Below are 15,924 nucleotides of genomic sequence, written 5' to 3' on the forward strand. Positions count from 1 at the left end.
CAAACTTACCTTTCCTTTTAAATATTTTTCTTTTTCACTTTTCCCATTTTCTGTTGATAATGAGTCCTGGTTTCCTCCTGATAATGTGTCATCTCTAGTCATCCTTCCAGTACTACTTGGACTTTTTATTCCCCACACTCATTCATCAGCTTGGTTGAATCATATAAATACTCCTGGTTCCCCATTGCCACTTTTAAACTTTCTTTTTATATTTTCATTCAGTTTTTTGAGATTCTTTCTTCAGTTTGTATCACCCTTTCAGATTCTGATAGTTGTTACCTAACAACTTCCCATACATTGTTTCCTTTTTCAGTGAATATAATGCCATGGTTTTTATCTCCTCTACAATTCCTATCTTCATACCAGGGGACTTGAATCATATATATTGATGTGCCCTCAAATACTCTTTAAAAATTCCTCAGTATTCTCACTTTTCATATCTTGCTCTTCTATTACATCTAAGCTCCATTACACATAAAGATGTTCATAACCTCTCTTGGCATAGATCACGAATATTCTTCCTCTACATTCATGAACTTTGAAATTCCTTCATCTGCTCATAATCTATTTTTTAGCCCCCCTTTCTTGTGTCTTATAACCCCTAGCCTTATTCTTTGTCCTCAAAGTGACTTCTGATAACATTTTTCATATTTTCATTTTTTTATTATGACAACTTTTTTTTTTTTTATCTCATAGAATTAACGCCACTTACCCAATTCTAATTTTTAAGGAATTATTTTCTTTTTTGAGCATCTTTTTTCATTTGGCCAATTCTGCAAGGAATTATCTTCATCATATTTTTGTGCCTCTTTTTACCATTTAGCCAATTTTTTTAGGTGGTTTTTTTTTTTTTTTAGCTTTTTTTTTTTTTTTTAACATAGCTGCTACTTTTCTTTTCGTAATTTTGTTACAACACCCTTATTTCTTTTCCCAATTTTTCTTCTACGTCTTTAATCTCTTCCTTTAGTGTTTCAGGAATTTTTGTTGGGCTTGTGTCTAATGTGTATTTTTTTGAGCCTTTGCTTGTAGCTATTTTCTATACTCTTGTTAGTTTTCCCTATCACCATAGTAGCTTTTTATGATTAAGTCATTTTTGTTGTCATCATTGTTTATTTTTCTAGCTTATTTTTTAACTTTAACTTTTATGTTAAAATTGGTCTCTTCTCACCTGGTATGGGAGACCCTTTCTCAAGTTCAGACTTTTTTATGCTATTATTTTCAGAGCTAGTTTTGGAGGTCTGCAAGTTTTCAGTGTTTCCAGAATAGTGTAATATAAGGAGGGATGTGGTCACTATTCTCCTAGTGTATACTTTGCTCTTTACCCCAAATAGACGCCTGCTTCCCTGCAGCCACAAGTCCTAGTGCTATTCTCATCCCTGCAATCATATATAGGCAGTGCAGCAGGCTTTTGTCAGCTCACCATCTCCTGCAATCTCTTTCTGACCAGTTGCCCTACCCTTTTAGCCTATCTGAGTTAAGATTTCCCCAGTTGCCACAACTGCAAAGCCTACCACTGGTGTTGTTGCTTTGTGTGCTCCCAATTGGGTCCTATCATAGTAGGAGCTCACCTGCTAACCTCATAAATTGTTTTGGTCTAGAAAAATATCTTTTTAACCTTTTGTTGGCTTTGCCACTTTGGAATTCAACTTCAAACAGTATTTTAATGTTGTTTGAAGAGTGATGTTAGGAAAGTTCATCTGGATTGCTGCTTTTGTTCTGTTATCTTAGCCCTTCTCATTATAAGATTTCCAGTCTCTCACTCAGTTCTTTCCCAAGTCATTACTCCTTAATTACTCTATTCCCTTTACCATATATTCCCTTTACCATTTTGACTCCTTGGTGAACCAGCTCAACTTTGAACTATCTTATACATTGAAGTTCTTTTCTCCCCATCCTATCGCCAATCATAACTTGCTAAATCAGTGTTGAATTGCTTCTGCCATATACAATCTTTTGCATCTATCCATATGCTGCTGAAAAATTCATGAAATTTTGCTGAGGGAGGATCAATACATATTTTTAACATATATGTAAACTGTTTACAGATCCAAGTAATTCCATCCTAACCATCTTTTCTAGAAGATTGTCTTCTCTATCATCCCCACTTTCTCACTAATATTCAATAACTTCCTGATTATTGCTTCCCTACTGCCTTTCAGATATGCTCATGTCTTCCCAGTTCTTCCAAAACAGCTACTATTACAAGAAGTATCATTTGATTTGCTCCTTATACTATCTCTTCTACAGCTCATTTCTCTTTTGTGACAACTCTTTGAGAAAACAATCTATAATACTTTCTTCAAAGTTGCCAGTTATTTGTTAATTATAAAATAAGTATTTTTTCTCAATCCTCATCCTTCTTGATCTCTTTTAGCCTTTGACACTATTGATCACATTCTCCTCCTTTTTACTTTCTTTTCTCTAGATTTTTATGATACTTCCATCTCAGGGTTCTCCTGTTCCTTGTCTCACTACTCCTATGCATTGTCCTTTGCTGTATCTTTATCCAGATTGCCTCTGCTAATCATGATATTTGTCCTCTTCTTTCTCTGCTCTATACTATTCCATTTACTGATCTTAATCAGCTTACATGAATTCAACTATAATCTCTGCAGATGATTTCAAGATTTATTTATCCAACTCTAATCTTTTTCCTGCCCTCTAGACTTAACTTTCACGTCTTAGTTACTATGTCCCATTTTCTGCAACAAATTTTTCCTAATCCCTTGATGTTATTAGTGCCTTCCCCAATCCCTTAAATTACCTGCAGTTATTTTGTTAGTACATAGTTTTTTATTTATTTTGTTCTGTGTTTTCTTCACTAAAATGTAATACTGTAAGGGCAAGACTTTTTTCCTTTTCTTTTTTTAACTAAAAGTCACAACTTCACATGGCATAGGTAATAATGATTTATTACCAGAGAAAGGCACATGCATGCCAAAACTCCTTATATATATCTAGAGGAACCCTCAGTACAGGCAAACCTCTAGGTATTTGGGTTACAAAGAAAATGGAAGGATGCCAAAAGTGAAGCATGGCTGAGGTCCTTCTTGGCACTTGCTAGACCATGAAGATAGGATGGTCTCACTTTCTATGAATTCTAGTTGTCTAGGTTAGACTGGCTGGAGCTGCCTGGCTTCAAGGGCACTGGGAGTTTAGTAGAATTCAGTTACAAAAGATGATTGTTCAAGGGGGCTTCATCTCTGGAAAATAGGGAAACTTAAAAATGTTTTAGATTTCAGAGTGAGGCCTTTTACATTTTTTTTTTTTTTTTGGTCTCTAGGGCTTAGCATAGTGCTTAGTATATAATAAACATTTCATAAATGCTAATATCCAGTAGAAATTGTTTTATGTATTTGTATATCTGAAATCTAGTACAATTAATTCTGAGCATACAATTGAGGCTTACAATCTGGCCAGAAGTATGAGACTTAGACATATAAAAGACATATAAAAGAAAAAGAAAATGACTAGAAGGCAAAACAAAAGACAATGTTTTATATTTAATTTTTTTTTGTAAACTCCTTAAAGGCAGAAAGTTTCGTTTTTGTCTTTTTATCTTCAGTCACTAGTTCAATGAAATCTGATATAATTCCTTAATGCTCATTGAATACTAAACTCTATAGTGTAGTCTTAAAGCACCAAGAATCATAAAAAGAAATAAGTAAAGATTATAATATATAGAAGCTTTAGGGACATATGGTGAAAGAGGATATGCAAAGTATTTATAATATGACAAAAGATATAGAGGCAAGACTGAGCCTGTAGTGTTTGAGTGATAGGAAAAAGAATGAGTAAGTAAAAAGTTTGTCAAATGATTTAGTCAGCTATTTTACTTGAATAGTATCCTCAAATAATTTTTTAAAAAAATTTTTAGGGAATGTCCATATATAAAATCCATTGTGCCTTAATAATTAGAGCAGGTGCTCAAATTGTGCCAATCAAATTTATATTGAATTGTTTTATACCCTTTAACTTAGTATTAAGGTATTTCTTTGTGAAGCATAAGCAAAGGCTTTCTTGAAAATCAATGAAGGTTTCACCCAAAAGGTAAAAAAGAAGAAATACAATAAAAAATAATAGATCTAGATTCCACTAATTTAGACTAAAGTTTATTTTTGATTATGTAAGGAAAGGGTATGTAGCAAGCAACTCGAAATGTAGAAAGTGGTAAAAGCCTTGTCGATTTGTTTCTTTGTTTGTTTGGTTTTTATCTAACATACTTTCTTTATATGCATGCTTATTTATCCCTTCAGTGAACTTTGGTTTTTTCAAGTATGATTTTCCCTTATAGGAATTATGTTGCCTTTCAACCAGGAAGAGTTGTATTGTTAATGTAAACCTTTTCTTTTTTAAGTTAGTTACCATACAAACTTTTAAAGTAGGAACTTAATATTTTTCAAAATTTTATTTATCAGAATTTTTATTAATACAGATTCTATCCTTCAACACAAATATATTTTAAAAATTAATGAAGTTTTACCCTAGAAGCTACTTGGTTCTGTATTTCTATGGTTATATCAGATGGTATATGAGTATTTTGGCATAATGTATATGTACCTTTTAAAAATTTAAGTTATATATGATCTTGTGTATAATTTGTGTAGTGCTGTGTATATTTATGTGGTAAAAGGTAATAAATATTGTTATCAGTTAAGATTATTAAAAAGAATGCTAATAGTCTTTTTGCAGAGAGATTAAAAAGAAATTTCCCTGTCAATTCAATCCAATAAACATTAAATACATGCTAGGCACTATGTTGAGGACTGCTAAAACAATTAAAAAAAAATAGTCCCTGCCCTCAAGGAGCTTACAGTACAAAAGGAGGCAAAAAAGCTGGGTAGTAAGGGGAAAGGCACCAGGGTGTATTCAGTATGTGGACATCTTATTTTCTGTTCCATGGAGTTAAAATCAGATAGGGGAGCAGAAGCAAAATAGAGTAATCTGAGAGTCCAATTTCTGTTCTTTATAAAGGAAGGCATTGGGAGGCATTTGGTCCTTAACCTTCCAAACAGGTTCAAAGTTTGAGTTAACAGCTTGCTAGGAGTTTAGAAGGGATATGCTCATATTGAAAGTCCCAGGAAAAATTGTGTACCTTTTATAAGAAGAATTTTACAATTTTTTAATTCTAGTACTTTCCTTCTTGTATTATCTCCAACTTAGCCTTTATATACTTGTTTGAAATATTCATTTATACACTGTTTCCTCCATTAGACTGAACTTTTTGAGAACAGGTTTTTTTTTTTTTTGTTTTGTTTTGTTTTGTTTTGTTTTGTTTTTGCCTTTGTATCTCCAGTGTTTTAGCACAATTGTCTAGAACATAGTACTTTATACTTGTTGACTGTCTGATTAGAAAACATATCATTAAGAATGAATTCTAATTTTTAACTTATGTTAGTAGTTTTATTTTTCCTCCCTTAAAAATGTTAAATCTCATTTCTTTTCAGTCATTATTTAATCTTCTGGAATTTCGAAGATTAGTACTGAATTACAATCCTCCTGCAAGTGCTCAAGATTTACCCAGAAACCAAAAGGTAAAATTAAATTATATAAATGCTTTCCCCTGATGCTTATCTATACATTTGTAGTCATTTCTTACTCATGAGTTAGATTCCAGAGTCAGTGTGTAAAATATTAATCTTAATATTGTCAATTTGCTAGCTTTGAATTCCTTTTCATTATAATACTGAACAAGTTGAGTAATACATAGAAGCTGAGACTATTTTTGCAATTTGTTGCATGGATAGACTTGTATCTTGCAGTCATAAGATTTTCAGTCATCACTAAAAGAAATCAAATTCCTTTCTTATTTGTATAGACTTTATATACATACTTGTGGCCACAATGGAGTGGATGAAGAATTAGAAAGGGGTTAAGCTGTTGGAATAATTTTCTAAACTGATCTGCAAAATAAACAGATTTTCCTTTTTCCTTTGCTATCCTATGTGTCCATTTGTTTCTTCCATCACAAAAATTCCAGCAAAAGTCTATTGTAACAGGAAGCATCCACTAGTAGATGCAAAATTAAAGAGTTACTAGAGCAAACTAAAGAGCTTCTCTTGAGATGTTGTTCCCACTGCTCCCTAATTGTCTGACACCTATCCATACTCTACTTAGCTGTGAAACTGACCTTCTTAAAGTGCAGATCTGACTATGGCACATCTCATGTAAAATAATTGAGTCTCTCTCTTACCTGCAGAATCAAATATAAAATCCCTTGTTGGATTTTTAAAACCCTTCATAACTTGGCTCTTTCTTATTTTTTGAATTTTATTCCTTACTCCCCATAACATACTCAAGAGATTCAGGGTCACAGGCCTTCTTGCTTTTCCTCAGAAAAGAATTCCCAACTCCATTCCTTTTCTCTGTCTGTTCCCCTTGCCTGGAATGTTCTCCCTCCATCTCAGGCTCTTGACTTCCTTCCAATCCCAAGTAAGATACTACCTGCTATCAGAAATCTTGTCCAGTCTCTCATAATGTTAGTACCTTCCCTCCAATTTATTCTTTATATGTCTTGTTTGAAGTTCTTTATAGGATGTCTCCCTTTTTAGACTATGAGCTCTTTGAGAGTGAGGACTCCTTCCCCTTTTCTATTTCCGCTCCAACACTTCCACCATATTCCCCCCCCCCCCCCCCCTTGCTTTGTATTCCTAGATCTTAACACAGTGTCTGGAATTTATATAATACTACTTTAAATAAATGCTTATTGATCTGACTTGAGATGTATGGTCAGTTCTGTGAACATGCCCATGAGATTTGAGATATGGTGGGATATAATGGGAGGTTGACTTTTAATTTAAATTAGTTGCATCTTTGTCTATAATGTTTACTTAACAGAGAAACTTTTTTTGCTGCCGGGAGCTATTTCTGGGATCTTTTTGCTTTGTTTTTCTGATTTTTATATCAATCACATTTTTAACAAAAGGTAATATAATTAGTGTCTACTTTTTCATTTTCCATTTTTGGATTTGAAAGCATTTTTGGGTTTGAGCTGCTGTCATATCTTTATCTTCTAATTCGTTACTATTCTGTGATCTGACTGAGCATAAATATTTGACTGAGAAATGTATTGGTCCATTTCCATTGAGGCATTTTTTTGTCTCTTAAAAACATAATTTATTTTATATTTTGGGGTTTTGGTGTTTTTTGTGTCCACGAAATTCCAACTTGTCCCCTGAAGAAACATAAAAATCATATAGGTTTGTTGCTTTCAAGCTGTCTAGAAGTCTTAGATGATACTAAAGCACATTTTTCATCATATAAAAGACTATTTTAAAGTTTTTTTTAAAAATAAAATAACTTTTTTTCATCTTTACTACTAACCTACAAATTGTATTTGGTGTTTTGAATTGTATCTTTTTAAAAAAATTTAAATTAATTTTTTAGCTAACAAATATCTACATTTTGTTGTTATGAAAGGCATGAGGATCATTGACATTCTTGAGGAATGGCTTTTGTGTCATAGTGCTTGATTTTATAAAAGTTTTATTGGATATAGCATGTGATTTTAGTATTGCGTGTTGACAACTGTAAGATAAGACACTGTGAAATAAATATTTAAGTTTGATACATAGCAATGATCATTGATTGTGCACTGGTATATTAGTTTCTGATTAAAATAATTAATTATAAAATAATTAAAATAATGAATAATAAAAATGAATAATTAATCTTGACCAAGCTTCTTTGCCTACATGTAATTTAAGACCTTTAAAGTCCAGGTATAAGATGCCTTTTGTACTATCTTGCAAAATGATGGAGACACAGCTAAAAAATAAAATAACCAGCTTTAAAAGACAAATAGAAATTCTACAAATTTTAGATATAAAAGTTAAAGAATATTTTCTCAGATAATTTTAGCTAGTAGGCACAGTTGATTATTTAAATAAGATTTTTCTCCTTGAAGAATTAGAACTGGAATTCCCCGTCATAAAATATTTTGAGTAATATAGAAGTGTCAGGGATTGATTTAATTTATGTAAATTATAAAATGAATTATGTATAATTTTATTTATGCAAACAAGTGTCAGGGACATTTGGATTCTGCTATGATTAGTTTGGTGGAAACTAAAGATTTGCCTTCAAAAAGACCTGATTTGAAATCCTGCCTCAAATATACTCCATGGCAAGTTACTTATTCATTCTATGCCTTAATTTCCTTATTTGTAAAAATTAAGTGGTATGAACTCAAAGGTTTCTATGGTCCCTTCTAGCCTTAAATTTAAGATCCTTATGATCCAGTTCTGGAGAAAATCAGTGCCCCTTTCCAGTTTCCTTTATACAAAACAGACCAGGGAATGTGAGGACATTTTTTGTGTCAAGTCTTTTTCAAATATGGGCCACTGTCAATATAAAAACTTCCATTGCTACAGATTGCCAAACCTTCTTTAACTAATTTCTAGAACAAGAGATCATATGTCTTCCTCAAGGATACACAGAGCTAGCATGTGACAAAAACAGGTATTCTTAACTCTTAAGGCCAATCTTCTATCTCTCCAGGCCAATCTTCTATCTCTCCTCTTTGTGACTTTAAGCACATTTATAGTTTTGTACTTTAGTCATAAGTGGTAGCAATAATATCACTTATAAGATTTTAGAACCTTGAATTTAAAAAAATTCCATTTCATTTAATTGTCCAAGAGTTTGGTTAGGCAGAAAGAAATAGGGAAGATGCAATACAATAAGGTGGGGAAATAGCTTGAACAACAGTGTGGTGATTCAGTTCAGTCAGATAAGAATTTTAAAGTACCTATTATATATAAATCATTACCAAAATACAGAGGTAAACCAGGTAGTGAAATGTTTAGCTATAGTAGTTCATGATTGTCTGCTAAGGTGGTTGTTGGACTGCCATTCATGTCAGGCTTTACACGTTTCACACTAGTGAAATACACATTATTAAAATCTAACATAGGAACAAGGGTTGTAAAAGGATACATAGTTAGAAAGAATACATAGTTCTTTTTTTTTTAGTTCTTCTTATAAATAAAACTACAGTTTAATGTGTGAGATAAACAGTAATGTATAAAAAATTATAATATAAAGTACAATATAAATTTTAGCACATATACTGATGTTTAGGAGTTGTTCATTCTTTTTTTTCTCTCAAATTCCCTTTGCCCACGAATTAAAGTCTCCCTTCCCCCCAAAAAAAGTATAGGAAAGATTCAAAAAATTATGAGATTGGAGTTAAGAAAAACCAGGAAAGATTTGGAAATAGGAGAACTGGTAATCAAGGAAGGATATATATATAAGGTAGCATCCTTCATGTAGGAGGAAGCACTCAATTTCTGACAATAATGGCAATTACATGTTTGATCTATATGAATTTTTCTTGGATGCCCTAAATGTTCTTCGTCCTGCTTTTCCTTATTTGCATATGACAAATAGTTGACTGACAATTTTACCCACTTAATTTTGCAAATGTATTCTTATTCTTTCAAGATGATTATCTCATGAGAACACAGTTTTTTTATTAATCTTTTTTGTTTTTGAAATTTAGGAACATCGGAATTTGCCTTTTATGCGTGAGCTGCGGCATCTGTTTGCACTTCTTGTTGGTTCTAAAAGAAAATATGTTGATCCTTCAAGAGCAGTTGATATTCTTAAAGATGCTTTCAAATCGAATGGCTCACAACAGGTAGCTTTTAAAAGGGATTCATTTATGACTCTACATTTAATCTGATTAGACTCTAAAAACCTAGATTGCAGACTTTTTTTGCTTTGCTTTATATCTGAGGACTTAGCACAATGCCTGACATGTAGTAAAAAACATAATGAATACCTCTTGACTTGACTTGTTTCTCACATAAATAGGAACATCCACACAAAACATATGCAGTCTTTGATGTTCACTCACACACACACACAATCTGGGAAACGTTAAATAAGATCCTTTGGTACCCGATATCAATTTAATTATTATTTAAATTTAAAAAGAATATATATATGTATATATATATTCTTTTTATATATGTATATATATATATATGTATTGTGCTAATAACTGGGGATACAAAAACGAGAAGCAAAGCAACTTCTCTTCTCTAGGAGTTTATATTCTAATGGAGGAAACCCAACCTAAGCAAGCACTGGGTAGGAGAGAATCAGTGTGGAGGAGGAGCCTGCCAGAGAGTGAGCAACATGGGTGGGGCTGCTCATATCATATACCTGTCATCCTCTTCTCCCCCCACAGGAACTTAATCATCAAATAGGCCTCAGGGTAGAATTATTCTCAGAGGAGCAAAGCAAGATTTTAAAAATTTAGACACTAATGATAGCCATATCAATCAACAGAGCAAAAGATTACTAGTATTTTTATTTTTCTATTTCTTGTCTCTAAAAACCATACATTAAAAGAACCTAGGGGGCATCTAGGTGGCGCAGTGGATAGAGCACCCACCAGCCCAGAAGTCAGGAGGACCTGAATTCAAATGTGCCCTCAGACACTTAACATTTTCTGGCTATGTGACCCTGGGCAAGTCACTTAACCCCAATTGCCTCTTCCTACAAAAAGAAATATCCCTCTTTTATATGATTTCCCCCTACCCCCAACTCTACCCTTCAGGTTTTGCAGAATATTTTTTCCATATAGATTTATTTAGGAAATTACATGACTACTTGGCCTCTCTTCTATTTCACGAGGTTTCTAATACCAACTCCTTGAATTATAGATATCTTTTATTGACCTAGAAGAACAGATTTTTGAGGAATAAAAATCATTGTAGTAAACAGCAATTAGTTAGTTTTGTAAATTTACCCAAGTTGTCATTAGGGGAAAAAAGGCAAAATAATTAGTGGCTTTAATTAAATGTTAATGACCTTCCTAACCTCAAAAATTACTGAGGTAAAAAAGTATTATGATAAGAAGTCTTCAGTCCTTTCTATTTTCCTTGTATCCTAAAGTTACTACTAGATTTAACATACCCCTATGCATAGAAAGTTTTCCAATAAATTTTAACTCATTTCACTTAGGAGATGAAAGTAGTTTGTAGAATTTTGGTTTTGTTGAATAATTTATTGTTGCATATACCAAAGCATACACATGTTTAGAAAAATCCAAGTGTAATTTGATTAAAAAATTTAAACATTTTGCTTATATTATTTGTGGAATCATTTTAACGATTTTTGAAGTTAAGGCTTTTGGCATTTTCTTAATGTAAAGTATTTGTTTATAGAGTGGGTATTTTTCAACATATTATTTAGTTTTCATATAAAATCATTTGTCACATAATTTGTATTGTTCAATTTCCAACATTTGTAATATTTAATGTTCAATTTTCTTGAACATAGTATTTGGAAATTTTACAGAAATTACTTTTAGAATGTGATATTAAAAAAAAAACTTAGAAGGAAAAATATTATAATCATTCTTTTTTTTTAAAACACAGCAAGATGTGAGTGAGTTCACACACAAATTATTAGATTGGTTAGAAGATGCCTTCCAAATGAAAGCTGAAGAGGAAAGGTAAGTTTCCTCATGAAATTGGTGTTTGTTTTATATTGTCTTTAGTTCTGTTTTTCTTTAAAGGAAATATAATGTAGATGTGGTGCTTTGTTATTCAAGATTCATGTATATTTTATAGTCTCTCAAGCAATGCACCATTAAGACTAAATAAAGATTTGGAAAGTACAGCATCTAAAATTAACAGATTTATCACATAATTGAAAATTTAATGTAATACTATAGATAGAGGGCCAACTTTTGATTTATTAACAAGTCATTTAAACTGCTAGTGCCCCAGGTAAACCTCTTAAGAGTATGAATTATAGATGAATTACTGACCCATGTCAATAGAGATAGTTTCCATACCAAAAAATTCTCTGAAATGATAAAATCATAGATTCAGACCATCTTTCCAGTTATATATTACTAAAAAACTTAATTTTCTTATCGATAGTTTTGATTATATTTATGAACAAGAAATGTAATTCTTAAACATATGTCCTTAATGTGAAGAATAAATAAATTTGTTTTACCTTTCGTACGATGGAAACTATTATTAAATAAATATTTGTAAGAGCTACTAGGCATGGCCATTCATATTTGTTGTTGGCACTCAACTAAAAGATTTTTCTGAATTTAATAACATTAGGTTAGCTAAAATTTAACTAAAAAGTTGAAAATGCTTTTTATACTATAGTAGTTATTAAACAATGTTTAATAAATAACTAATTTCATTTAAAGTGAATAACCTGCTCATATGAGGTAAAATTAGCTAGTTAAGTAGTACTGAATATTACAAAAAGCCTAAAAAAAGTGAAAGAATTGTGATCCTTTCTTCTGATTCAAATGGAACTAATTACAAAACTAGTCAAAAATGTTAGTGCTATTGTCTAAAAAATAGGAATTCTTAACATTTTTTTGTGTCATACATAAATCTCTTTGTCAGACCAGTAAACTCTCTGGATTTCTTCTCATAAGAATATTTTTAAATAAATAAAATAAAATTCATAGAATTAGAACTAAGAAAATTCATTATAATTAAAACCATATATCAAAATATGTATTTTTTTTAAGTCATGGATTCTAGCTTAAAAACTCTTGATTCTAAAATATGAGATTTTAAAAATACCCTATATGAGAAAGTGAAAAATCTATTATTTTCATTATGCTTGAAGTCATAGCATAGGTTACTATGTAAAATCCAAAGGTTGTAATTATATTTACATATTAAAAAATATTTTTCAGGGATGGAGAGAAACCAAAGAACCCAATGCTAGAATTGTTCTATGGAAGGTTCCTAGCAGTGGGAGTACTTGAAGGTATAGTTTTATGTAGTTTTTTTATATACATATATATTTTTGGCAATATAGCATTTTATTGCACATAATAAGCTTATATTTGATTTGACTTCTTTTTTTTTTTTCTTTCATTTTTTGGGATGGGGTGAGACAGTTGGGGTTAAGTGACTTGTCCAGGGTCACACAACTAGGATGTGTTAAGTGTCTGGGGCTGGATTTGAATTCAGGTCTACCTGACTCTCTGGTCTGTCCTCTTAATCACTGCACTATTTAGCTGTCCCCAGATTTGACTTGCTCTTCAACTTATTCTTCTTTGACAATTCTTCAAGTGACATGCCTACTTAGGCCCCACTGTTTATTTTTTTTTTTATTTTATTCTTAATTTATGGAATAAAACAAACATTTTTGTAACATAATACAATGTCTTCTTTTTAAACCCAGTTCTCTTGACTTCCAAGCCTTTTTCTTTTTATCATATTATACAAAGTACATATTGAATTGAAATGAAAGAAAGAAAATTCAGAGAGTTCCTAATATTTTATCTAGTTCAGAAATTTACAGGTTATATTACAAGGATTATTAATGAATATATATTAATAGGTAGCACTTATTTAATAGCATAAAATCTGTAAAATTCTTAACATATTATTTCTTCTCTGCATTATACTAGTGAGGAAATAGAGGAAAAGAAGTTATGTGACTTATGTAGGGTCACAAAATTAACAAATATTCTAAAACCTATTTATTTTCTCTCACTTTAGCCCCTCTAATCCTTCCACACTGCTTGTCTTTTTTATTTTCCTTCCCAATGTCAATAGTTAACCTATTCAGTTTCACACTTTAAAAATCTTTAGTACATGTCCTTCCCAGCCCTTGGTCATCTTCAGCTTCTATTTAAATAAGGGATAGGGTTACAGAAAATAACTATAATTTTGTGGACTGAGTACACAAGCCAATGACCAGATTTATTAAGAAATCCTTTTCTACTTCCATAATTGTTACCTGGTCTCTGATGCTACTCCAAATCTTTTTTTTCCCTCCTTTATAGCATATTTGCATCTTCCTGACCCTCTCAGCTGAGGACTTCACTAGTGTTCTGTCAAATTCATCATTCTACCTCACACTCTTAAACAATCTTCAGAGGACCCTAACTTGATCTGTCATCATGTTTTTCCTTCTTTGTCTCAGCCAGACTCCTTGAAAGATCTGTCTATATTTGCTGCCCCCATTTTTTCATATTTCACTCGTCAATTGTTTGCTAACTTCTGAAGGAATCATTTAATTCAGCCTAATCTTTATACCAAGTGACTAATGATTTCTTAATTGCTATATATTATGGTCTTAATCTTCATCCTTAATCACTCTGCTGGTATAGTTAACTATACTGTTTTCTTGGATTGTAATGACTGCGTATTTAAAATCAGCCGGAGTCAGGAATTCAGGTTAAGGGAAAAATCTTCAATCTTTATTGAAGTGAAGAGATGAATAAGGATTGCGATAGCAATATGGGCAGCTGCGACAGGAAGCCAACTAACAGAGGAAGATCTGAGCTGAAAAGGTCGTGGCAATGGCAAAAGCAAGCAGTCTCTCCTTCCCCTTCCTTTTCCACTCCCCTGCCTCCACCCACCAAAATCGTCATTTCCTATACAACACATCAGGAATTGCACAAAGAGTGGATGGGGGCCATTCTTTCTCCAAGCATATATATTAATAGAGTATGGTCCAATTACTATTTAGCCTCATGTGCTTGGTACCTCAGTGCATCAACTCAAGCCTCAGCCCATTACATCGGATATTCTTTTCTGTGTTCTCATAATATTGCTTACTGCTGGTTCTCCTCATATGTTTGTGAGTACTCCTAATTTTCTTTTTTTGACTCAACAATATTTTTCCCTTTTGCATTTCCCGAGGCTCTGGGGAATAGGCTCTCAATAGGCTTCTCAAAATTCTTTGTGACTACATCAATTTCTATGAATTTGATCATCATTTCTACATAGAAATATCACAGATCTCTGTATACAGCACTAGCCTTTCTTCTCAGCACCAGTCTCACATTACCAATTACTTAGTAAGAATTTTAGACTGAATGTTCTAGAGTCATCTCCATGTCACCTTGTCCAAAATAAAATTTATTTTCTTTCCCAAATTCCTCTCTTCTAGCTTTCCTAACTCTCCCTATTAAAGTCATTACCATTCTCTTAGTCTCTCAGATTCTTAATCTTTAAGTTGCTCTTGACTCTTCATTCTCTCTCACCCCACATAATGAATCAGTTGCCAAATATTATCATTTCTATCTATGTCATTCATCCTCTTTTTACTACCTACACAGTCACTACCTACATTGGCCATATCAGCAAGCACATAACATAAGAGAAATGAATATGCACCCTAAGTTCAGAGTTCACAGTACAGACAGAAACTTACATATTTATGAAATTAGGACAAAGGGGAAGAGAAGAAGACATTTTCACCTACATGGGAGTGGTAGAGGAGGAGAAATCAAGAATAATTAAGAAAGAAAAAGCATTCTTTCCCCTTGGGAACTGCTAGATTAAGAAAATACAATGGTTTGTTTATTTACAAGAGTCCCAAACTGTACAAATAGTTTCTCAATCTGGTGCAGACTGATTGGTTCCTGTTTTGACTCCAAGGATACACAGGTAATCCATCTTTGGGTACAAACAACAAATTGACAAAGCTTTGCAAAGGGTAGGGGGGAGAAAAGAGTGTTATCTTTGACACATTCAGGACCTCTTGCATACTTCAGGTCCATTGTGTTTCTGAAACATGACAAGTGAAAAGACAAATTCAGAGGACTCCTTAAAACTCCTTAACAACCTCTTGCTTAAAATGTTGCAGTGATCACTTAATTAGTCTTTTTGTTACAAAGCTCTTTTGGAGTCCATCTTCCATATAGTTGTTAATGGGATTTTGCTTAAACACTAATCTATATCAATTACATATTCAGTAATCTTTATTGGGTCCCAAATTAGTTCAGGATAAAATATAAAAATTTCTGCTTTATTTTTAAGGATCTTCACAACCCGATCCACCATCTGTCTTTATAGCCTCATTCTACTTTACTGTCCTTCTTTAACTTTAAGGCTGTTTTCACCTTTTTTTCATCTATGACATCTCCTCTACTCAGCTCTATGCCTTTACATTGGCTGTCTACCATAC

General features: G+C 32.3%; 1 protein-coding gene across 3 annotated transcripts in view; it reads left to right on the forward strand.

Moving 5' to 3' along the window:
- Positions 1 to 15,924, forward strand: part of USP25 (ubiquitin specific peptidase 25) — a 187,841-nt gene that overhangs the window by 88,354 nt on the left and 83,563 nt on the right. For all 3 annotated transcript variants that reach the window (XM_051984753.1, XM_051984754.1, XM_051984755.1), the window contains exons 6-9: positions 5,448 to 5,534; positions 9,503 to 9,640; positions 11,391 to 11,467; positions 12,692 to 12,765. In XM_051984753.1, coding sequence (XP_051840713.1) covers positions 5,448 to 5,534; positions 9,503 to 9,640; positions 11,391 to 11,467; positions 12,692 to 12,765 — 376 coding nt within the window. The remainder of the gene's footprint in view (positions 1 to 5,447; positions 5,535 to 9,502; positions 9,641 to 11,390; positions 11,468 to 12,691; positions 12,766 to 15,924) is intronic.

This window comes from Antechinus flavipes, chromosome 3 (genome assembly GCF_016432865.1).
Source record: "Antechinus flavipes isolate AdamAnt ecotype Samford, QLD, Australia chromosome 3, AdamAnt_v2, whole genome shotgun sequence".
In the NCBI taxonomy this organism is placed as follows: Eukaryota; Metazoa; Chordata; class Mammalia; order Dasyuromorphia; family Dasyuridae; genus Antechinus; species Antechinus flavipes.